Source organism: Sebastes umbrosus, chromosome 1 (genome assembly GCF_015220745.1).
Source record: "Sebastes umbrosus isolate fSebUmb1 chromosome 1, fSebUmb1.pri, whole genome shotgun sequence".
NCBI classification, from domain to species: Eukaryota; Metazoa; Chordata; class Actinopteri; order Perciformes; family Sebastidae; genus Sebastes; species Sebastes umbrosus.
The window spans coordinates 26,814,963-26,838,438 of NC_051269.1; the positions used below are offsets into that span (position 1 = coordinate 26,814,963).

At 39.3% G+C, this 23,476-nt stretch overlaps 3 protein-coding genes across 3 annotated transcripts; 1 reads left to right on the plus strand and 2 right to left on the minus strand.

Annotated features, from left to right (window-relative positions):
• Positions 1-513: 513 nt before the first annotated feature.
• oxtr (oxytocin receptor) lies at positions 514-10,065 on the plus strand. Its single transcript, XM_037774450.1, has 2 exons — positions 514-2,120; positions 9,194-10,065. The coding sequence occupies exons 1-2, from the start codon at positions 1,184-1,186 to the stop codon at positions 9,445-9,447; spliced, it is 1,191 nt and encodes a 396-aa protein (XP_037630378.1). The 5' UTR covers positions 514-1,183; the 3' UTR covers positions 9,448-10,065.
• Positions 10,066-11,545: 1,480 nt separating this feature from the next.
• cav3 (caveolin 3) lies at positions 11,546-14,345 on the minus strand. The gene is made up of 2 exons (XM_037774462.1): positions 14,072-14,345; positions 11,546-12,832 (listed from the first exon to the last, which is right to left on the minus strand). The coding sequence occupies exons 1-2, from the start codon at positions 14,186-14,188 to the stop codon at positions 12,491-12,493; spliced, it is 459 nt and encodes a 152-aa protein (XP_037630390.1). The 5' UTR covers positions 14,189-14,345; the 3' UTR covers positions 11,546-12,490.
• Positions 14,346-20,129: 5,784 nt separating this feature from the next.
• Positions 20,130-21,798, minus strand: LOC119494492 (caveolin-2-like). Its single transcript, XM_037780410.1, has 3 exons — positions 21,598-21,798; positions 20,719-20,906; positions 20,130-20,491 (listed from the first exon to the last, which is right to left on the minus strand). The coding sequence occupies exons 1-3, from the start codon at positions 21,796-21,798 to the stop codon at positions 20,338-20,340; spliced, it is 543 nt and encodes a 180-aa protein (XP_037636338.1). The 3' UTR covers positions 20,130-20,337.
• Positions 21,799-23,476: the final 1,678 nt, after the last annotated feature.

Below are 23,476 nucleotides of genomic sequence, written 5' to 3' on the forward strand. Positions count from 1 at the left end.
TTATAAAAATAACTTGTTTTAATCATATTTGCTCCAATTATACCTACTGCTGCTTTAAGTCCATTTACTTTCAAACTATGGTTTAGTATAACTGTTTGCAATTTTTGTTTTTTTTGTCTTTGTTGTTCTTTTTGGGGTTCAAAAATGTACCCTGCAATTAAAGAGAAACGGTGTTTGCATGTGTTTTTCAAGCACTTCCCCTCACAAATTCATTTTAATAATGATATTGACCTGCGATCTTTAATATTTCAATTCTAATTTTGCCTCTCAGTTGAAGGTTATGAATGAGCATTTGTTTATTAAAAAGATGTTTACTTATCAAACCCTGAGGTCAGATTATAGAGGACTTATGTTTAGTCTCATTTGCTCCCCATGCAGACTTTAGCACAATATGAATATATCTTATAATGACAAGGATGCTTTTTTCATCCTGCAGGCTTCACTGTGCAGCTTTATAATTCCACACTAAGTCACAGTATCTGACAACAGGAGGTCCCTGATTCAGAGCCTATGTGGGGGGTTCATACTGTAAAGAGGTGCAGAGCAGGACTGGGAGGGTCCAGATGAGTGGCTCACATCGCTACCTTGTGGCTGTGATGGGTAAGAAGACTACTTACTGTCCTCACTGAACCGGGGACACATATAACAGAGGCTGGAGAGCTGAGCTGCTGCCCATTCCGACTCTTACCACAGATGATGTTGGAGCTTTTCACTTTCTGCTGCATTTTTTTTTCCTCTTAATATTTTAATTCCAGAGTTTAATTTTTATTTTTAAAGTAAATATATGTTTTTTTTGCTTGAACATAAGCAGTCTAATTCTTTGAATTTTTGTTTTGGAGAATTTTTATGACCAGTGAGGTGTACTATACTCACATATTTTAGACCCTAGTTGTAGATTTCTGTACCTTAAGTTTACTTTTATTTTGGCAAATATTTCATATTATAAGTGGAAATATTTTCTTCAGTTTTTTTTTTTTTTTTAGAAAGCATGGGAGACTGATATTCAACCCATCCTTATTTATCACTTAAAGAAACATGTGTTTGAGCCTCATCATACCTCACCCTTCGTCTTGACACCTGAAGGAAGACTTTGTCACTTAAACTGTTCCAGCCATTTGCATGACTGCACAACAACCCTGACGCATCTGCAGAGAGGAGAGGAGAGACAAGACTGCGGCACACAATGGAGAGTATCTCAAATGAAAGTGACTTCTTTTTGTGGCAATTGAACGACTCCCTTCGGAACTCAAGTCTCCTTAATGGAACCGGTGCTTGGTCGAACAAGACGAACCCTCTGAAGAGGAATGAAGAGGTGGCTAAAGTGGAGATGGCTGTGCTCGCCCTGGTGCTGTTCCTGGCTCTGGCTGGCAACCTGTGCGTCCTGCTGGCCATCCACACCACCAAACACAGCCAGTCTCGCATGTATTACTTCATGAAGCACCTGAGCATCGCAGATCTAGTCGTGGCCATATTTCAAGTTCTCCCTCAACTCATCTGGGACATCACATTTCGCTTCCAAGGACCTGACATCCTGTGCAGGTTGGTGAAATACCTGCAGGTCGTCGGGATGTTTGCATCCACTTACATGTTAGTTCTGATGTCTGTGGACAGGTGTTTGGCTATCTGTCAGCCTCTGCGCTCTTTGCACAGGAGAAAAGACCGTTTCTATGTCATCTCCACCTGGGTGTTGAGCTTGATCTTCAGTATCCCCCAGATGTTCATTTTCTCCCTCATCGAGGTGGGCTCTGCAGGATCAGGAGTGTATGACTGCTGGGGAGACTTCGTGCAGCCTTGGGGAGCCAAAGCTTACATCACATGGATCAGCCTCACAATATATATCATCCCAGTGGCGATATTGAGCATCTGCTACGGCTTGATCAGCTTCAAAATATGGCAAAACTTTAGGCTGAAAACCAGGCGAGAGCAGTGCATCAGCTTGACGCCAAAAGCCTCCAAATGCAACACGTTGTCACGCGTGAGCAGCGTCAAGCTCATCTCCAAGGCGAAGATCACCACGGTGAAAATGACTTTTGTGATCGTCCTGGCTTACATCGTGTGCTGGACACCCTTTTTCTCTGTGCAGATGTGGTCCGCGTGGGATCCAGCAGCGCCTCGTGAGGGTAAGTTGGATTTTTAAAGTTGGATATCTTGTGCGTAAAGGCTATAATGTGCAAGGCAAGGCAGCTTTATTTGTAGAGCACATTTCAGCAACAGGGCAACTCAAAGTGCTTTATATAAACATTCAAGAACATTGCGATAAAAAGTGCAAAAGAACATTAAGACATAATTAAAACAGTTATAAAAACAAGCTAAAAATAAAAGCTAGGATAGAAGCTGAAATAGAGTATAACACATAAGAGTTAAAGCCCTAGTGCAGTATATAAGATAATTATTTGATTTAATAAAAGGCAGCAGCAAACAGGAAAGTTTTAAGCTTTGATTTTTTTTAAAAACTCAGAGTTGGAGTTGGTCCTGCAGGTTTCTGGGAGCTTGTTCCAGATATTTGGTGCATAAAAACTGAACGCTGCATGTTTAGTTCTGTCTCTGGGGACACTAAGCAGATCTGATCCAGATGACCTGAGAGGTCTGGATGGTTCATAACATAGCAGAAGATCAGAAATGTTTTTTGGCCCTATAGCAATTTATTGTTCTGTAAAGGCTATAATGTGGCCATAATGTCATTACGCACCTGGAACATTTTTAAAAAACACTTAACCTACACACTGCTCATCTTCTTTTTTTTTTTTACATCAGTTTGCACATTTTGCAAACAATTTATTGCCCAGTGGAATTTGTGTAACTGCCGCATCTCTCTTGTGCTGCGCGCGCATCAGTGATCTTTACGCACACAAGTGTCACAATTCGAATCAGAATCAGAATCAGAATCAGAATCAGAATCAGAATCAGAATGGTGTTTGTTGCCAGGTGTAAGAGGTATACACTAGGAAGTTGCTTTGGTTTGGTTGGTGCAAGTCAAACAGTATAATAACAAAAGAATAGATAAAATAAAACGTTAGAATAAAATAAGAATAAAAAAATTGAATTTCTACCAATATACAATATACAAAATAAGCTATAAACAAAAATAAACAAGATATAAACAGATAGTGCAAATTGCCGGTGTGCAAACAATCAGGTATCAGAGGGAGAGAGAGAGGGAGACAGTAGGGGTGTGTGCCAGCCCTTATACTTATCCAGCTGGAGCAAATAGTGACAAGAAAAAACACAATCTTTAGATGGATTTAGTCTGTTTTCCTCATTCAGGTCAGGCGCTGATGGGGTTATATGGCTGACTCATATAAGAGAGCTTGTTCTGCTATTTTAGTGTCAGGGTTAATAAAGCATCCAGGGTGCGGTGCGGATCACAGTGACTGAGATAAAGCTCTGAAAGATCAGTGCAGGAGGTTTCACCCTATAGGACGAAACAAAAACTTGTGTTTTTTTCAATTTGAAACACAGTATTCGAACATGTCATTTCCAATTTGACTGACAGGTTTTACACACTAAACAAGTTAATCTTAGTTGTTAATGATTTCTGAGGCTATTGATTACATTAGGAATGCAGAACAGGAATAACCTATTTTTAGTTTTTTTAATATGTCAAATTCTTAATATTAATACTATTTTTATATTTATATTTAACAATGAACCCGTTGTATAAGGTATAAGAAAACATTTGAAGTGATAATTAGTGACCTTTAATGTGCAAAAGCTACACACAATAATGTTCCAGGTTCCCTCTGACCCTCCTCGAGTTGTCTGCTAATCATTAATCAAATTAGTGTGCGCTGCCACGCGCCAAGCAGCTCTTATTTGTGCCTGTGGGGCACGTTGGAGTGCGTCGTTGACATTTAACCACAATAGGCCACTAAGCAGCCATCTATTGTATGTATGTATGTGATCCCTATATCCATCGATCCGCATGTGGACATGGCCACACCCATAGAAGATTTAAAATGCAAACTCAAATGTGCTCCTTCCATAAGCAATAGCCTTGTGAAAAGTAAAGATGTGTTTAATGTGAAATATGCTATAATTAGTTTATTATGATGTAAGGGCATTTGTGTGTACTGGAAAAGCGAAGAGTAAATCTAATTAGAGCTATTATTATGAAGACTGCAGAATAATATGTCTACATCTCTTCAAAGACAATACAAATCTTGTTTTTCCAAGCAGTTTCCATCCCTTATAACTTTACTGTTCTAGTATTTCCTCAGACAAAAAGTGAAAAGAGAAACATTCCCTACATAAGCAGACTAAGATGAAACAAACTGGAGCCTATACACAAGCTAAAAATAAGAAATAATGTCAGGAAGTTTCTTGATGAGTAGAGAGTAAACAGACTTTGGTGTTTTCAGGTCTTGGGGTCTTTTGTTTCTGCTTCTGTAGGTTTGTGTACCAGGTTCCAGCTGACTGCTTGTGTGATGTTGTCATCCTCCTCAAGCTGCATTGTTCACACCAGCTATTTACACAAGAGTTGGAACAGTTGCACAATACACTTAGCTGTCATCCAGTTCTCCAACACTCAGGAGGTATATTTGCTATAATTGTCTCTGATGCTGCACCTCACAGGGATGTAGCAAGAAAAAGAGCAACAAAAGTGCAACAGCCCTTGAATGAAAAAAAAAAAAAGAAAGTGATTAATTCATTTTCTTTTGCAGAGCGTGGCTCAGTGCAGGGAGGAGGCGGATGCCTGATGGCTGTCCTCCACGTGAACAGTGTTCAGAAAGGCCAGCATTGGCAGTGACACGTGCCAGAGTTTGTGTACAAAAGATAGGCTGGAGTGTCACCTGTGTGTGTGTGTGTGCGCAGATAAGGTGTCCATTAGGGCTTTCTGTTCTAAGCTGTGTGGTCTCGGCTCACTTTGCTGACTATGTTAAGGGAAGAACCTCTACATTGTAAACATGTCTTTCAGACATTCATGATGTAAACGATCCAGTTTGAGAAAACATCAGTTTATTGAGTACGATTTTGTAGTTAATTGTTGTTAATTGTAGTAGTTAATTAGGAAGAGACACCAGGTTGTAATAATGTGTTTTGAATTTTAGTTGTGTGGCGACTGAATCAGGGTCTGCACCTTTAAATCAGTTTGTGTTGTAGTGAAAGATTAGCATACATAGTAGTATTAATGTATGATTATTGCTTAACCTGCAGAATTATAGCAAACATTTTTATAGCAGCTGATCTCAAACAAAGATCACCCATTCCATATAATCACCTTTATTATCCTACCATGGGATATATCCATAATTATGTTATATGAAACTTGTGTGACACAAATAATCATGAGAGAATTCAAGTCATGGTCATTTTTCCATGGTGCAGAATAAAAGTCTCAGCAAAAAGAAAGTGACTCAGCAATCTGCGAGTGATTGATGCCATTATGGAACATTATTACCGCGGTTTCCTCTGAGATTGACCTGTTAAAGACGCCTTTTTGTTCAGTTTTCTCCATCAAACAAGCTGTCGTTTCAACGTAAGTGGAGGTTTACTACTATACTTAAAGGTTGATGTCTGTCTTTAAAAGGCCACTCTCGGCAGAAACAGGAGATACAAGCAGCAGTTTATATGCACACTCCCACACTTTCTCCATCTGGTCCCTCATTACCAAGGTAATCGTCTTATGAATGACTTCACTTGATCACTTGAGATGATCAGCAAAACAATGCATAATTTTAAAGTTCAGAGTGTGACATTTTGGAAAATATGCTTATTCGCTTTACTGTAGAGTTAGACAGGAAGCAAGCCTGGCTCTGTCCATAGATCTTCTTGCTTTGTGACGACTATTTCTAGTTATCTGGTCAAGAAACAGTCCAGCACGTAACTCCATGTAAAATGGAAAATTCTTGTTTTTTAGTGTGCTTTAGCTGGCAGGTGGATTTTGTTACCTTTAAACAGTCAGGCCAGCTGTTTCAATGCCTTGCTGTGTTTTAGTTCATTTTGTAAAAAGAAAAAAGTTTCATGAAATCTTAAAGGTCCAGTTTGTCGGATTTAGTGGCATCTAGTGGTGCGGTAGCAGATTGCAACCAACTGAATCCCCCTCTGCTCACCCCTACCTTTCCAAGTGTGTTGGTGACCTACGATGGTCTTCAGGTACAGTAACGTAAAAACGTGAAATGCTCTCTCTAGAGCTAGTGTTTGGTTTGTCTGTTCTGGGCTACTTTAGAAACATGGTGGTGCAACATGGTGGACTTTTATATCTAATTTTAAGGTGATTATACACTCATGAAAACATAGTTATGTAAATTATATTCCTTTTCTGCTAATAGGTCCTCCGAAATGCTACACACTGTTTCTTTAAGTAAAGAGGTAAAAATTAAACGCCAGACTATGGTGTACATTTTGTACTACCTTGTCATTTGCAAGTGCCCCCATCATTTCAAGTGTTAATTGTGAAAATAAGATTATAGTTTTGTTTATTTTATGCTAAGCTAAGGTAATTAATTGCTCGCTGTAGCATTATATTTACTGTACAGATGTGAGAGTAGTATCAATCTTCTTATCTTAATCTCATCAAGAAAGCGAATAAGCGTATTTCCCCAAACTGTTAAACTATTCCTTTAGCCAAAATTGGACCAGTGTGACCATACTCACTGTAAGGAATGTTGAGCCTTAGATACAATGTCCGCATTGAGCCAATCAATGCAGGTTTTTTTAGATGCATGAACAAAGAGCTTCAACCTTCAAAGTTCCACCAAAACTGCTGATTTACTGTCAGGGAGCCGGGACCTTTCACAGTAAAACGTTTACGATTTTTAGCACCCCATTAGGCTTATCAGTATGATTTTTGGAAATGTCAATGTCCCATTCCTCTATGCTTTGTGACATCAGTGGTGTCTATCATTCCACATTGAACAGCCAGACAGATTTCATTATGTAAAGGACAAAAACACCTTAAGGTTAAACCCTGGCTCAGACTCTAACACAAGCTCCCAAAAAATCAGTGAAAACACAAACATCTCCCCCCGCTGAGCCTGGTGCCCTTGGATGCTGACTCACTCTATGCGGTATTGATGTGATGGACACAATGCCCAGTGTTCAATCTCCAAGTGTTTTCTCTCTAAGTCAGTTTCTTATACAGTTTAGTGTTTTTACAAGCAGTGAGAAAAGCAAGGCGCTGTCATGCGTACAGAAAGACGTCTCAAAGCAAAGTATCACTTAATGTAAAAATGAAAATGAGATTAGTGCGCTTCTTGTTTACCTTCAGGGAACAAGAATCAGCACTAAGTGTTCTCATTAATGACTTGCTGAAGAGTCTTTTGGGGCTACCCAGTATCAGCCATGACAGTCAGACAGATGTACCACCCATGGGGATGATAATTCTGCCTTTTCATTTGCTGTGTGATTCATCTTTCTCTTGGAAAAACACCGTGAGCTAATTCAGTTAAGACTTTCTCTTGATAGTTCCCCTTATTATTCAAATTAGATCCAGGCTCTTCTCTCATCCATCCTGATAAGAATGCTTGATAACCACCAGTTGGTCTGTTTCACTGTCTCCAATGAAGCGTATTCCTCCATTCATGTCAGCAGCAGCAGCATAGTCTACTGCATATTAGAGCAGGTTGATGCATAGCTCACAAGGTTTGTTGTACAATTGTGTCATATCAGCTGGTAAATTAACACATTTCCTGCTTGCAGTTTGCAGAATGTTTTATAGCTTTGCATTTTCTTTTCAGGTTAAAATATAATTTCTACATTTTTCTGCCATTTTCATCTGACACACATCTGAAAGATTACAACGCAGCGCTTACCCAAAGGTGGATTATAAAACCCATGACACAATAGTAGAAGGGTAATTGAATAATCTGCACTCAGTTAAACTCATGTTTTAGTCTCATAAATCAAACCCTTAATGGCTGATGATCAATTGGTGTTGATCATGCGTGAGACCTTTGTGATTTACAGAGATAATTTATACTGAAGAATTTCATGCGAGCTCAGGGACTATCATTAACGACAACCCGAGTATAGCAGGTCCACAGACTGATTAGCAATCAGTCAGAAGAGGTTAAATACGGGATGCGAGCCAATTACATGAATCCGAACCTCATTTGCCCAAACGTCAGTTGGATATTGGAGTTGACGTGGCGTAAATGTCATCCGCTGTGCCGCTGCAGGTTGGCTATCACACCAATGTTGTGTGAGGAACATTTCTGCCTCTCCTGGTCTAACCTTGAAGTCTTTTTGCATGAATTTGCTTTGTTTTAGAAATTCAGTGCTTTCTTGCTTGTTTGAACAGGTCGCCCTTTTAAATTCTTTTGTGTTTATTTCTCACTCTTGAGCTGCAAGTATTATGAAACACTTTCCTTCCTCAATTGCGAAAGTTGTTCAAATTCATCCTAACGGTGGACATGAATTTCTGTTTCAAAGCAATCCACTCAATAGTTGTCGTGACATTTCGCTCAAAACTACAAATGTCGACCTCATGGTGGCGCTTGATGAAAAGTCAGGTGATCGCCACTGAGATCATCCTCTGGGGACCATGACTATCTGTTCCAAAATTCATGGCAATTCATTTAATAGTTAGAGTTTTTGGAGTCTGGACCACAGTGGTAGACTGACTGTAAATCAACATTGTCATCCCTACAACCACGTCACTAGCATGGCTAAAAAAAGCATGAATTTATATAAAGTTGTAAATCATAAAACAAAATGTTTGAGCACAACTCGTGAATTATGTTGGATTAACTTTCAACCAGCTAACACTTTTACATATTTGAATTAGGGCTGTCACAATGTCAGATTTTCACCAGCTTATACGATTATCGTGGCCAAAAGAATTCATGATAATGATATTATCAAGATATTGATTGAAATTTTGAAAAAAAACTAATTCATAATAATGCCATCAGTCAATTTCATATTCACCTTAGTTTATTTCGCATTTTGTCTCTTTTTTGGCAAATGAATTACACTAAAAATGTGTAGGGAGGTGGAGAGAGAGTCTGTAACCATAACCATACAAAAGTATGATTTAAGAGTAGCAGGATTTTTTACACAATATTATCACATGTGTATTATTAACATTATATGAATATTACATTTTTTTTTTTAATATCACGGTTAATGTCAATACCAGTATATCGCCACACCCCTAATTTGAATCAAACCTTTCACAGAGAAAACAAGCTGCTGGTTCATTTCTGTTGTCACGCCACAGTAACCTTCACTCTCTCTGGTTCATCTCCTGCAGCCCTGCCCTTCATCATCTCCATGCTGCTGGCCAGCCTCAACAGCTGCTGTAACCCCTGGATCTACATGTGCTTCGCTGGGCATCTGTTCCAGGACCTAAGGCAGAACTTCCTGTGCTGTTCCGCTCGCTACCTTAAGTCATCCCAGTGCCGCTGTGAGCGTGACTTCGACTCCAGTCACAAGAGCAACTCCTCAACCTTTGCCATTAAGAGCACCAGCAGTCAGAGGAGCATCACACAGACTTCCACCACATGAGCAGCCACCCTCCAGCTGCCCACCCTCCAGCTGCCCACCCCGCCTTTCACCACATCCACTAATCCAACTCCTTCAGATACCTCTCGCCCTGAGGCTTCCTGTTCAAGCCCTGAAGGGGAAAAAAACAACAAAAGTCTTAATTCTTTTATTTACAGTACTTTACAGTGTAAAGTGGAAATGAAATTGTAAAATAGAAAAATGTACAGAATATTGTTAAGGGTGCGATATTTTATTCATAAACACGTACAAATCCAAGCTGAGCAATCACTTGAATCTTTTTGTGTGTTTGTTTTCACATTATTCTTGTTTGACATGTACAGTATATATTTACATGTTTGCAGTGAAAGTAAAGCAAAAGAGAATATTTTTAAGCGCTGTCAACCTTGGCTAACGACACTATTGATTCAGCTGTTGTCACCAGCAAAGCTTGTGGATCCTGTTTGTCTGTGTTATGATGAAATTGCTCCCCTTGTTATAAATATTGTGTACAACGTTGCTCACTTTGTTACATTTGCAATGGCTTGCATACATGTAAACTGTTACTTGAGATATTGTTAGATGTGAGGTGTCATGGCTGTCACTGGTAAAGATTAAAATAAATAAAGAGCGAAAGCAGCACTGACGGCTTTATTATTTACACCTAGCTGATGCTCATTAGAGCTCCTATTGCCTCCTGAAATCCTCGGCAAGGTTGCTGGAAACATTCCAGAGGGATGTGTGTCGACGCTGAATCAATAACCTCACTGAGTTCCTGCAAACTTTTGGCAGCACACTGAAACTTTGTACTTCCTGTTCAGCCTCAGCCCCAAAATGCATTATTGGGCTGAGATTTGGACACTGTGCAGACCGCTGGAGTGAACTAAAATGACTCATGTTTCTGGAGATATCTTGGGGCAACAATTGTTGCGTGAGATGGTGCAATATCCCGCTGGAAGTGACAATAAAGGTTAACTGGCCATGAGTTCCCTTTAGCATTCCTTGTTGCAATGCCAATTAAGTCTAAGGGTTGTTGTTTAGTCAGATGTGTTTATAGTCATTGTAAAAGTTTCAAGTATGAAAGCCAGATATGAACCTTTGTTATTATAATTACAGTACATCAATTATATCTGCCAAAAATGAGGAGGACCTGAAAGCAAAAGCAACTCTGTTATTCAACTCATCCTGATATTTTGTCTCTCTCACACATTACACTGGACTTAGGATATAATGTAAGAGAAGCTTACTAGAGAACTATCATTACAAGCTTTATGCAGGTTAGTTATTGCAGGAATATTCAACTGCATTACACTGCACACATGTTGCTTTCATTTTATTACCATGTGGATTACAGGATTAATTAATTAACCAACATTTTAAGTAATATTTATGATTATATTTAGGGGGAGTTTGCTTCCCCAAAGACCTTCCATAAGATAATCATGCACCGGTGGTAAATATTATATAAGGGGAAATTCTACAAAAACATAAATCTTTTAAAGGTAACAATTTACACTGAAGACTTAACATAGTGCGTCAACAACCTTTGCTCTGAATTGAAATATTATGAGTCATTTTTCTATTCTCAAAGATGCCAATAAGTGTGTTTAGTTTCATTAATAATTTTCAGAGGGCAAAAAAATAGATAAATACATAAATAAAATCATGAGATCTGTATTTGTGGAAAATGTGTTGTTGTATTTTGGTTGTATTTTTGTAGGTTTATGCAAATAAATCACTCTTGTTTCTTAATTACACTGGTTAATACAGTTCATTAATCATCAGAGCAACGCTTTCTGCTCATATAAATATAACTGTGCATTTTCTAGCACAATAAAGGACAAATGCGTCGGCCAGAAAGAAACACACTGCGGTTATGAACAAAGACGGGTGTGGTGACACTGAATCATCAGTAAAGGATCTCAGACAGGAAAGAGAAGCACATGAAAGACACAACAGCAGCCTCTAGTGGGTCACAGCTCCCGGGTCACTGACTGACGTTGACAAAAATATCACTGAGACACGGTTGAGATGTTTGGTGAATCTTAAAAATGTGTTTCTTAAGCCTCTTTGAATGAATAGAAATAGCACACATAATATACTGTCAATCAAACACTGAAGCAGTGGTGCAATATACTTATTATAAGGACAAGTTTCATCAAGTGTCTTCAGATTAGTTTCAGCCCATGTATAATTAGCCTTTCGTCGCTGCAGGAGCACAATAGCAGCAAAGGTATCTACTGTACATAATTAAAATAACACTGTGGACAACGGGTCTCATAGAGAGGCTTTTACTTCACTCCATCAGTAGTTAGGTCCATACTTGTTTACACATACTTCTTGACTGAAATGTGCAGTATTTAAAAAGGTTTAATATTCCACTCATCACTCTTTGATAAAAGGAAGTAGATTATCTGCATCGTTGACTCCAAACATATTTATATCTTAACATCTGCAAGTCAACAAAAACTCTGTTAGTTACTGTGGAGTCATCACAACTTACAAAATATTTTTGGAGAGAAAACATTTTTCAAATCTTTCTTGTTGTTAGAGCGTTTCAAATGAGTTTACATATGTGATTGTCAAATCCAATTCAATCAGTAAAGTTAAACAATACCAGACGCGGCGACATACAGAATGGCCAAATGTAATACAGGCAGCATTGTCCACAGGTGCGGCAGTGTTGGGGTGTTCATTTCATTTGTGGTGAATGAGTAGCTATTGTCTTTGGCTTTTGTGATACAAATAAATGAGGGCAGGCAAATCCTCGTCATGGCAGGCGGTCCTTTTCTCTCTCTCAGCGAGGAACACTGAGCCCTCCAGGAGTGCCAGAGCTGTCACAGAACCACGCAGCCTGCTGCAGCTGTCACAGAGCTTCTGGTGGCAAAAGGCACACCGGGCACGTCAGGACAGAGCTTGAGGATGGTTGGGTGTGGAACAGCATGTTATGAAGACAGGAAAAGGAGGAGTATCAGGGAGTTAGCAAGATGCAAAGGCTGAGCTTCAGGGTGTATAAAAAGATACCGCACTTCATCCGATCATACCACAAACACTACTGTGTGAGTTCTTAAACTTCTTTGCGCAGTGCGACGCGCACACTGCTGAAGATCTTGCCCAGGGCTTCGAAGAAGGGATCGCAGAAGGTCTGGATGCAGAGAGAGTAGATGCGGCTGATGCACTGCGACTCGATCAGACAGCTCTTGATGCAGGGAACCACAGCCCAGATGTGGCAGAAGGAGATGCATGCGAACAGGAAGCCCCAGAGCAAAGCAACAGGGATACCGAAGACAGCAGACAAGATGCGGTAGCACCAGTACTTGGACACGGTGAAGGTGGTGTAGCTGAGCTTCCACACCCCATCCAGGCTGTGTGTACCGTCAGGCTCTGCAATGACATCCTCAAAGTCCACCTAATAGGGGATTTAAAAGAGGCTTCCATTACTACACATCCCTGAGTAATATGCATATGCAATGTTAAATGTAAAGATGAAGCTTGTGACAGCTGTAGAGAGTTAGGGTCAAATATATGCACAGTAACCAATTATGTATTGCACATACACATTTCTTAGTAACCGAAGTTCACCATATGTAAAATGCATGAGAGCAACTGTGCAATGATCCAATCTGTTTTCAGTATGTGTCACCTGGTCCTTTGGAAAAGCGTTGTCACATTCTAAGCAGACACTCAGCTATAAAATGCTAATTAACTTGACATGGCATCATGAAAGGCAGACACACTGCACATCTAAATCCCTTTCTTTTCTTCCAGACCCCTGGATACGATCATTATGGGAAGTGACGAGTTGCTGTCCGTTTCCCGTGGAGATAGCAGCCTGAGATCATCCTCTGAATGAATGGCTGGACATGCACTGTTTTATATTTCCTCTGTAAGGCCTGGCCTCCTTCAGCTCTTTGCTGGAGTCCAATTCAGAAAAAGAATCAGTGTTCTTTAGAAACAATAGATGGTCACCCAAAGCTGGTAAGTCTGATAAGATTCCCTGACTAATTAGGGAAACCATTTCAGGGGGTATTACTTTATTTTATTGGCAAGGTAGGAAACAATATTGTTAGCAGAAAATGATTGCATGGAATAGAAATGTAAAAGCACACTATCCCTCACTGTTGGGATTAATGTTAACAAAGCTTCCAGTTTAAAACAGACGTGAGCAGGCATGTGATTCATTCTAAACTGAGCCAGGCAGACACTAAACATACGCCCTACTCATAACTTGTGATTTACCATCTTCACTGACCATGTTTACATGAACTCATACCAGTCAAACAAAATATAATCTAAATGTATATTTGGTCCTGTCCTTACAGATAATATTTTGTGGCGATGACATGGCAACAATCACCGGATAAACATTAGTCAAACCTAAATAAATCACGGCGGCATAGTCAGTGTATCAGTTTCACACGCTTCTACCCCATTCCCAAAATAAACTTTGGGTTCTGCACAGGCAACAGGAATAGCTCTTGGTCTATTTAAGGATTTTCCAGACAGTGTTATAACCTGTTCTCTTGTCTTTTTTCCCTACTAACCACTTTATTTATTTTCTCCCTATGATTCCACACATGCCAAGACAGGGGTTCTTAATGTTCTTAATCCTCTCTGTGTCAGGGCGTTGTCTCCATGCTGCACAAACCTTCACCACGTCCTCATTGATCTGCTTGGGATCTCTGTTAATTAGATCAATCTCCTTGGTGTGGCTGTCCTTCACAATCTTCTCCTCGTTGGTGTTGTACTGGTACTGATCCGCCATGGTGGGGCTGCAGGTCCTGGACGGGCTGGAGACGGTGAGAGTAAACCTTCTCGGATCAAACTGCTCGGATCCGCCTCGGTTCCCTTCTGAACCCCTGTATCAAAACTGTGACGCTCCCTCTGGCATGCCAGTGGACAGCTGCTGCAGGCGACCTGGTAAAAATGGAGGCCTTACCCCCACCCTGCACGCACATAGGCAGCCCCCAGCCCACACACACACACACACAGACAGTGGGCACACACACAATGTAATGCACACAGACAGAAAAGGCATGCCTTAAAGGAGAACCCAGGGTTGTGTCACATTTCACATAGGGTTGTGGGGCTAACTGGGCAGGGTTTACACAGTGGCACGAACTTCCACCACGGAGCGAGGCAGCAAGCACAAACACACCCTCCTGCTCTGGCTTTAGTTGGGACAGTGTTTTGCATCCTAATACTGAACTTAATATGAAAAGAAAAAATGTTTTTAAAGCTAAATTGCACAAAAGAAGAGAGACAAAACGTGTACTCAATGGTACCATGAGGATTACAGGCCTCTGTGCTGTTAATGTAGATTCACACGATTACTATAATTTAGATATGATTCACATTGAAATACACTTTACTGAAGCAGAATGCATCACCTCATCACCTTCATCATGCTTGATACTCTTAGTCAGGTGGTGAGGTGGTTAGTATGTCACCTTATTTGTTGACATTATGCCACCACTGTGCCTCTTCCGTCGCTATAACCCTACAGTTGACAAACACTCTGTAGAGTAGTAAGTAAGTAGTAGTAGTAGTAGTAGTAGTAGTAGTAGTAGTAGTAAGTAGTACTGTGCTGCACCAAGAAGTGTAATTATCAGAGTTTTTCTAATGGTTTTGTTTTATTTCTCAACATATTTATTGTAAAACGGAGCCTGTGTTATTTTGTTGTTTAATTTGCAGGGTTTATTAGGAGAGATTTGCCTTTATTGCATGGTAAATGTATTTGCAAATGCTAATGTTTCTTTGCAGATGCAATGCCTCAAACCATATAAAAGAGTGAACATTAAGGAAAATGTAATTCAGTCATTGGAAGTGGAAAATTGAAATATTTAATTCGCTGTTATATTCTAATGAAGGTGTTTTCTTTCATAGCAATAAAGTGGTTAAATGTTTCACAGTCTTAGTGGTGCACAATAGAGAGAGTTCACACACGTTGGGTCCTGGGCCTCTTATTCCAGTTATTTCTGGTTTTAGCAAGGCCAAATAGCTACATAAAATCCAATAGTGCCCAAAAATAAACTCTGATTCAGTCTTCCTTAAGCTGCGCAGTTGTTGCTATCCGTCATAGCTTTCTATATCAGCAGGTCGCATAAACACACGGCGTGGTGCTGCCAAAAAGAGGGGGAAGAGGAGGAGCCGCCTATGAAAACTGGTGTAAGGTCTTCCAGCCCCCCCAGATCTCTGTTGCTATTTATCTCAGTCAGTGGGGTGTAAGAGCAGAACAGGAAGCAAGAGTTTGGAGCAGGGATTGGCATTTCTTGCCCCGGTTCCCTGGTGGTAGAGACAGGGACTAAGTGGGAGGGGTGGAATGGGATCCGAGTGCATGTGATCCAGTGAGCCAACCCAATTAGAGGAGTATGGAGAGGGTTGAGGCCTGTTAGGCATGGAGGCAGACGGACAGAAATAGCTCAGCAGAGAGTCATGGTGGGCAGTCACTGGGCATACCTCTATGGGTGTCAATGCAATCAGCTGAGAGTGCACTGGCTCCTGTCTTTCATTTGATGTAGACAGACACACTGGGCTCTCAGACCTATACTTAGAGTCATAATGTAATGGTAAGAGTGGGTATCAGTAACTCAGGTTAGTTTAATGAACAGCGCTGTGTTACTTGACACATAGAAAATTATTTTTATTATTTACCATTTCAAAGTAATATTGTTACATACCTTAATAACAGTAATTTGTCACAGGTACATTTTTCATTAAATCCTCAATAGTGTCCATTTTGGGAAATGAGTTAGATCAGAATATTGATACCACTCTCATGTGACAAGACTGCAAGCAACTGCGCCCGGCCAAGAAATAGTCCTGCAATTGTAATGCCTATTTCTCGCCTCAGATGTTTTCAGAAACATCTTGTAGTGTACTGTTCAGCTGTAAAATTAGAAACTTTGCTCCGGCTGGTGGGCGGTGCTTGGTATTTCCTCAACTGATCTCAACATGGCTGCCGGGTCACAAACTTTCTCATTTTACAGCTAAATAGTACACTACAAGATGTTTCTGAAAACATTTGAGTTGAGAAATAGGCATTACAGTAACAGAATATTGATTCATATTTGATCAGCGCTCCTTAGTTTGTCCGTTTGATCAGAGTTTGCGAGTGATTGACAGCTGCTCAGAGACGGCAGGCTCCAACTCGGCTCTGATTGGTTGTTGGTTAGGAGCACCGAAGGACACAGAGGCACATGATTTTTTTGCAGATTACCTGTCTCATGCACTACAGTCAGGATACACTGACATTTTTATAAAAAATAACTTTTTCTAATCATATTTGCTCCATTTCTACCCACTGCTGCTTTAACATATTGTACTGAGTTGATTTACTGATATTTTGACCTGGTACTTTGTAACAGTCTTTGAAAAGTCCTACATAATGTAAATAAATTGTATAACCTAATTGGTGACTAGACTCCAGTGAGTGACTTGTAGACCTAGTTCAGGGGTCAGCTACCTGCGGCTCCGGAGCCACATGTGTCTCTTCAGCCCCTCTCCAGTGGCTCCCTGTAGATTTTTAAAAATGGAAATTAATAACCGTTTTTTGTTTACATTTTCATTTTTATTTTTCATTGTTGTAGGTCTATAGTGAGTATTAGGGCCACATTGAGGAAAAAATAAATAATATTATATATATATATATATATATATATATATATATATATATACTGTAGTAGTAATTTTACATGGTATTTTAATTTTTTCTTGTAAAGTTATGACTTTATTCTCCTAATATTAAGACTTTTTTTTAAAGTAGTATGACTTTATTCTCATTAAATTATGACTTTTTTCTCGTAAAGTTATGACTTTATTCTGGAAATCTCAGATGTTTTTCCCCTCAATGTTGTCCTAATACTCCGTCGTACATTTGAACTTTGGCCCTCACTGCATTAGACTTATATACTATATACTTGGACTATAAACTGTGTTACCTTCATCACAATGCTCAAAAGACAGATTATTATTATTATTTTTTTTGCCTAAAATGGCTCTCTTGATAGTAAAGGTTGCTGACCCCTGACCTAGTTAAACTAATCGCACAGTGTACTTCACATTTATATTATTTAAATTCATACTAATGTAGTTCTGTAACCTAGTAGAGTTTTTGGCTCTGTGAGATTATTTAATTTACAATATTATTTTCTGTTGCTAAACTTTAATATGTCAGTCAGAGTACTTTTGCTCAGACTTGATTCTTATTGGCTATATATAAGGCAATGCAGACTTCCAATTGGACAAGGGGAATAAGTCCCGCCCCCTCCAGGTAGACGTTCGACAGTACCTGGTAGAAGATAAACAACACGAGCAGACGACTGCTACTCCAGTTAGAAACTAGTTCAACTAAAACAACGTTGCTATGTACCTAGATAACTTTGCTAAGCCTACCTTGAGATGAAACTTGTGTGAAGTGAACCAGGTGAATCTAGAACCTGTGCTCTAGGATATATCATCTCTCTTGATGAGTTTAGCTGAGTTGGGCTAGTTTTTAATTATAAGCCAGTGTTGTCTGTCGACTATGCTGAGCTGCTATGTGCTTGATATTATATTCAGGGAATGAAATTAGCACCTGCCACCTGCCAAATAACAGGGTAAATGTTGGCTTTGGCAGGTAAAAATGTCAGGCCACCTGCCACCATGGCAGATTCCTTATATTAAGAAATATTATTTTTAAAAAGCAATTCCTAAATTAAATATAATCAGGGATTAAGGTTACATGATCCATATTTCTACTGTCTATTACCACTGACTCAGTGTTTACTAGGGGTAGAAGAAAATATGGAGTATTGCAATATTGTTTTTTTTGTGATACTGTATTTATCAATTCTCAAAAACTCTGTATTGAATTCTAATTAATAGTTTACATGCATTTACTTTATTTTATTTGCAAAGATATGTGCCGTCTGTGATAAATGCAAATGTAGATCCTACAATTCTGATTGCTCAGATTTTATGCATATGGTGGTGTGTTTTTTATACTATGACAGCTTTCCTAAAATTAGATTTTTTAAAAATCGCGATATATTGTCTTGCTTTACAGTACCGCAGTATATCGCGATATTTTGAATCGTAACCCTTGTATGATACGTATCGTATCGCCAGGTTATTTCTGATACACAGTCCTAGTGTTTACAATTCTAAAGCGTTCTACATAGATTTCAGAAGTGGCAGACAAAACAGTTGTGTGGCTAGTAGAAATGTTCAGTGACCTGCCACAGTGGCACGTGAGGAAAAAACTTAATTTTAGACCCTGATTATATTTACTGCTGTGATATGGGGAGTGTTAAAGAAGCATGTTTCTGCATTGATAACCTGATATAAAATATGAGTCGTAGCTCCATTCTTTTACTTTTGATGCTGGATCTGATTACTTTTCTAACTTTTGTGTGGTTGCCAGTTTTGCACTGCCAGTGTTTATAATAATAACTACTGGATATGTGCACTTAAACTATAACCTTGAGTATAAGAACATGAGGTATGTTAGATGTATAATGTGCTGTTCATGATTTAATAAGAAACACACATGCCAATATCATGGTTAAATGTTTAATAATCATAATTCATGGTTAATTAAAAAGCTGAAAAATAATTCATGATTGGGTAAAAAGGGGTATACTATTCTATATGAGAGATGCTGCACAGTAAAAAAAAAAATAGGAAAATCATATAATGTTAATTGCTATTCTGTTATTGAGAATTTTGCCGTAATATCCGTTATGGCCATGTAGGGTTGATATTTCATGATTCAATATAGCTAGTAATAGTCTTGTTTTTACACAGGCTAGGTTTTGAGATTCCCTGGAAATACTCTAAGATTTTGTATTCTCCTTGACGACAGAGAGAGCGAGCCAACCTTGAACCCGATCATCTCCTTACCCAGTGGAGGTGGACTAAGATCACATTTTGCCCCGAGGAGGAGAGGAGACCACCCAGTCCTTCATTCCCATCATTTGAGGACAGCAGTGTGGTAGGAATGTTAAAGCCCACGTCTTACTATTTGACAAACCTAAGGGCACAAACTGAAACTGACTTGACACTGCCTTATCTGACTGAAGCAAGCTACAACTGACCACTACAAATGATCAAACTTGAACTTAAATGAATGGACCAAAAGAATCTTTAACTGTTACACTTCAGAGACGTTTTCCAACGCAAGTGAAACATGCTCAGTAACCAGTTTCATGAGATTTATGTTATGTGATCAAACTGTGTCATGGCCAGCCCAATCTCCAGACTTGAATCCCATTGAAAACCTCTGGAATGTGATCAAGAGGAAGATGGATGGTCACAAGCCCTCAAACAAAGCCCACTTGCTTGAATCTTTGCGCCAGGAGTGACATAAAGTCACCCAACAGCATTGTGAAAGACTGGTGGAGAGCATGCCAAGACGCATGAAAGCTGTGATTGTAAATCAAGGTTATTCCACCATATATTGATTTCTGAACTCTTCCTAAGTTAAAACATTAGTATTGTGTTGTTTAAAAATTAATATGAACTTGTTTTCTTTGCATTATTCCAGATCTGAAAACACTGCATCTTTTTTGTTATTTTGACCAGTTGTCATTTTTTTGCAAATAAATGCTCTAAATGACAATATTTTTATTTGAAATTTGGGAGAAATGTTGTCAGTAGTTTATAGAATAAAACAAAAAATCTAATTTTACTCAAACACATACCAATAAATAGTAAAACCAGAGAAACTGATCATTTTGAAGTGGTCTCTTAATTTTTTCCAGAGCTGTATATGACAGCATGCCAGATATCATGCCAGGTGAGAAATAATGCAAAATAATTAGGCAATTATAATTCAATTATGATTTATAATTTATCTGGAATTAGTATGCAATTTGTTAGCACTTGCTTTTTCTCTGTTTTAACCAAACATTTACTCATACACAGTGTGTTTTTCTATCGGTCTTCGGCCAGATGAATGGTGATTCGACCACAGCTCTTTCCAATACTGGTAAATAAGGGGCTGATGAGGATGTTCAGCATGCTGCCCCACACAGTCTGAACCCAGTTCATGTTGATGAGAAGGAGCTGCACACAGGGCATGATTAACCTGGAGAGATACAGGGAAGTGGACAAAACATGAGCTCATCTTGTTGATAAAAACATAGACATTCTTCTACACTCCTAAAACTGTTCTCATTGGGGGAAAAACATTCAACTAATTTACTCATTCTAACTAATTAACTACCTACTAAATGATCCTATTTACCACAAAAACATTTAGCAGTTCATCCATGCCTGTAAGTCTATCTCATCTCAGTGTGACAACAGTCCTACCAGATGTGAAGGCAGCTGAGCAAAGCGAAGAGGATCCCTGCTGCCAGTGAGACCGGCACTGCCAGAAGGAGGGAGATGAGGCGGTAGATCCACAGTCTGGACACCTCAAACAGGGCGTGACTCCACAACCACACTTTATCAAAGCTCCGCACCGAGGGAGGCTCTGCAATCACATCCTCAAACGTGACCTCAAGACACACACAGAGACACTGTAAGTGATTTCCAGAGACAGTTTTTCTCAAGCGTGTAAAATATAGCAGCTAAGAACTGGGAGGTTGGATATGTCGGCGTGGAGGCTATATATTACAAAATCTTGACACGCAGACTGAGAATGATCGGTAATGCATGCAAACATACTGCACAGAGACGTCTTTAATTGCAAACTGTCATTTTGTCATCACTTGTACAGGATCTTATCAACAGGCAGAAATAGAAATGTGTGTATGATCATGTCCACTTGGGGTCAGTGTTATGCAGCATATTGATATTTACCACATTATTAAGTTGGTAGTCTTATATTACCTGAGAACAAAAATGGAAGTCATTGGCCTAGATAAACATTTGTACTTAACAAAAAGCTTTATTTCTAAATTGCATTTATCCTCATCATCATGACTCGTTCCCCCCCCAAAAAAAACGCTAAAACCCTGTATAGATTTCTGTTTCAGTTCAGCTTTGCATTATCAGTGATACATGTGCGGCAATAGAGACAGGAGGACTATGCAGAGCATGCACAGCGGGTTTGTTTATTTTACTGACCTGTCAAGTTCTCTGTTTCTCCAGACCTCAATATGACGCACCTCAGCTTGTGGCCTGTGCGCTGTGTTCTCTGTAAAGGCTTATGTTGATTAAACCCCAGTGACAGTGCTCACTCGTTACCTTAAGACTCTTGTTGATTCCTTTGGGATCCCTGTCGTGAATCAGAGGCCCTTTGCCGCTGTGGGTGGAATTCAGATCTTCAGATTGTCCATCCACTTTGACTTCCATCAGTTCCTCAGCTGGCCTCATGTCTTTTAATCTCTGGTCCTCCATTTCCACTAAGATTAGCTGTGTCCCGGCTCTGTTGAAAGCTGTGGTCATGCCATTGGAAATATGGAGGATGAGCAGGGCGTAGCAGGAGGATGGCTTACCAGCCTAACCTCTGCGAGCTTGTCGCTGACACCCAGGTGGAACATAGTGGACCGCTGACTGCTTTGCTCCTTATTGAGGAATGCCTTTATTGCCTTCTAAAGGCTTGTCTGTAGTGACATTTTCCATGTGACTCACTTCATGTAAAGTCTCATTAAGACCTGCGTGAGAAATGGCCATCGCTAATCAACCTTCACTTCCTTCTTAAATATTGAAGGAGGGAGGATGATCAGGGGGATATTTTGGCACTCTCATGGTTATACAGACCTCTCACCATGAAGGCATAGTTGGCAGTTTTGACCCGTTAAGAACAGAGTTCTCTGCACTTCAACAGCTTCATTCATTCGGGTCATTAAAGTGAATGTATTTAGTAATATGAACACCACATTCCTAAATAAAGACAATATCAACTAATCTGATAAAGATCTTAACCTGCATTAACAGATTTTTGGTCCCACATGGACACAGCACTCACATACAGTATTATCACCTTGTAAAGTTAATATGAGCTTGTTAGCAACCAGTTGCATATCCAGCAGTTATGGACATTACGGTATTATTTATTTGGCGTCATGTTTCTGTCCACCTGATGGATGGAAGTGTAATCTCCACCAACCAATTTAGCTCTGTTTTGCGATATAATATCAGGCTCTTAAACTGCTAGATGTTCCACTGTATTCACTAGATTTTCATTTTAGACATACTATACTATGAGTTTTTATGACATTTATGACTTAATTACTTTTTTATGACGTACTATATTATGACATTTTTTACGGCATACTTTTCAAAGACATTTTATGACATACATTTTTTCTGACATACTATACTATGAATATTTATGACATTACTTTTTTATGACATTTATCACTTTTTCATGCGTTTTTATGACATACTATACTATGACTTTTTATGACATAATATACTATTACTTTTTTATGACGTGCAAAAGTTCATATTATAAATCATAAAGAATATGCGATGTGAGAGACAATAATCCACAAGCAGCAGCAGCAGCAATCTGACTCCAATATCTTATGTACATTGAGACGTCATTCACATTTTGAAAAGAGCATGACCACACACTTAACAGACAACATGTAGCCTATCTCACTTTGTTGAAAATTCCTAGAAGCCTTCTCATCAGAGAGGAGAGAAGAGAATTCACTGCTATATAGCACACTCTGTTGGCCATGGATTGTCCTTGTAGCTAAAATAAATCCTCATTGTTCATCACTGATGGTTAAATCAGCTGCATTTTCCATTTGCATGTGCCAAAATAGCTGATTTTCTCTCCGTGCTCATTGCTTCCAATAATACCAAAGTGCTTGTGTTCCCAATCGCATCAGCATTGCAGCGGTAGTAGAGTCTGATTAGCTGATGATTAATGCTGTGTTTGTGGAAACCATGGTGATGAAGAGCCCTCGATATTGTGTTGTGATTGAGTCTGGGGTCTGTAGATCCTCTACTTAACAGATGCTAGTTTGGTTTTCAACAGGCACATATCCTGGTTTGTAAAATATCAATTTTATTCAAAAATCGTATCATGAATTGAATGAAAGAGAAATATCACAGTAAAAACAGTGTATGCTTTTGGAACCAACAGAAGACAAATGTAAGCACTGGTTCG

Excerpts from the sequence above, each read along its gene's own strand:
- LOC119494492 (XM_037780410.1), bottom strand. The coding sequence starts at position 21,798 with ATGACCACAGCTTTCAACAGAGCCGGGACACAGCTAATCTTAGTGGAA. Across the intron at positions 20,907-21,597 it reads GAATCAACAAGAGTCTTAAG|GTCACGTTTGAGGATGTGAT; the intron begins GTAACGAGTGAG and ends GTGTGTCTTGAG. Across the intron at positions 20,492-20,718 it reads CTCAGCTGCCTTCACATCTG|GTTAATCATGCCCTGTGTGC; the intron begins GTAGGACTGTTG and ends GTATCTCTCCAG.
- oxtr (XM_037774450.1), top strand. The coding sequence starts at position 1,184 with ATGGAGAGTATCTCAAATGAAAGTGACTTCTTTTTGTGGCAATTGAAC. Across the intron at positions 2,121-9,193 it reads TCCAGCAGCGCCTCGTGAGG|CCCTGCCCTTCATCATCTCC; the intron begins GTAAGTTGGATT and ends CATCTCCTGCAG.
- cav3 (XM_037774462.1), bottom strand. The coding sequence starts at position 14,188 with ATGGCGGATCAGTACCAGTACAACACCAACGAGGAGAAGATTGTGAAG. Across the intron at positions 12,833-14,071 it reads TCAATGAGGACGTGGTGAAG|GTGGACTTTGAGGATGTCAT; the intron begins GTTTGTGCAGCA and ends ATCCCCTATTAG.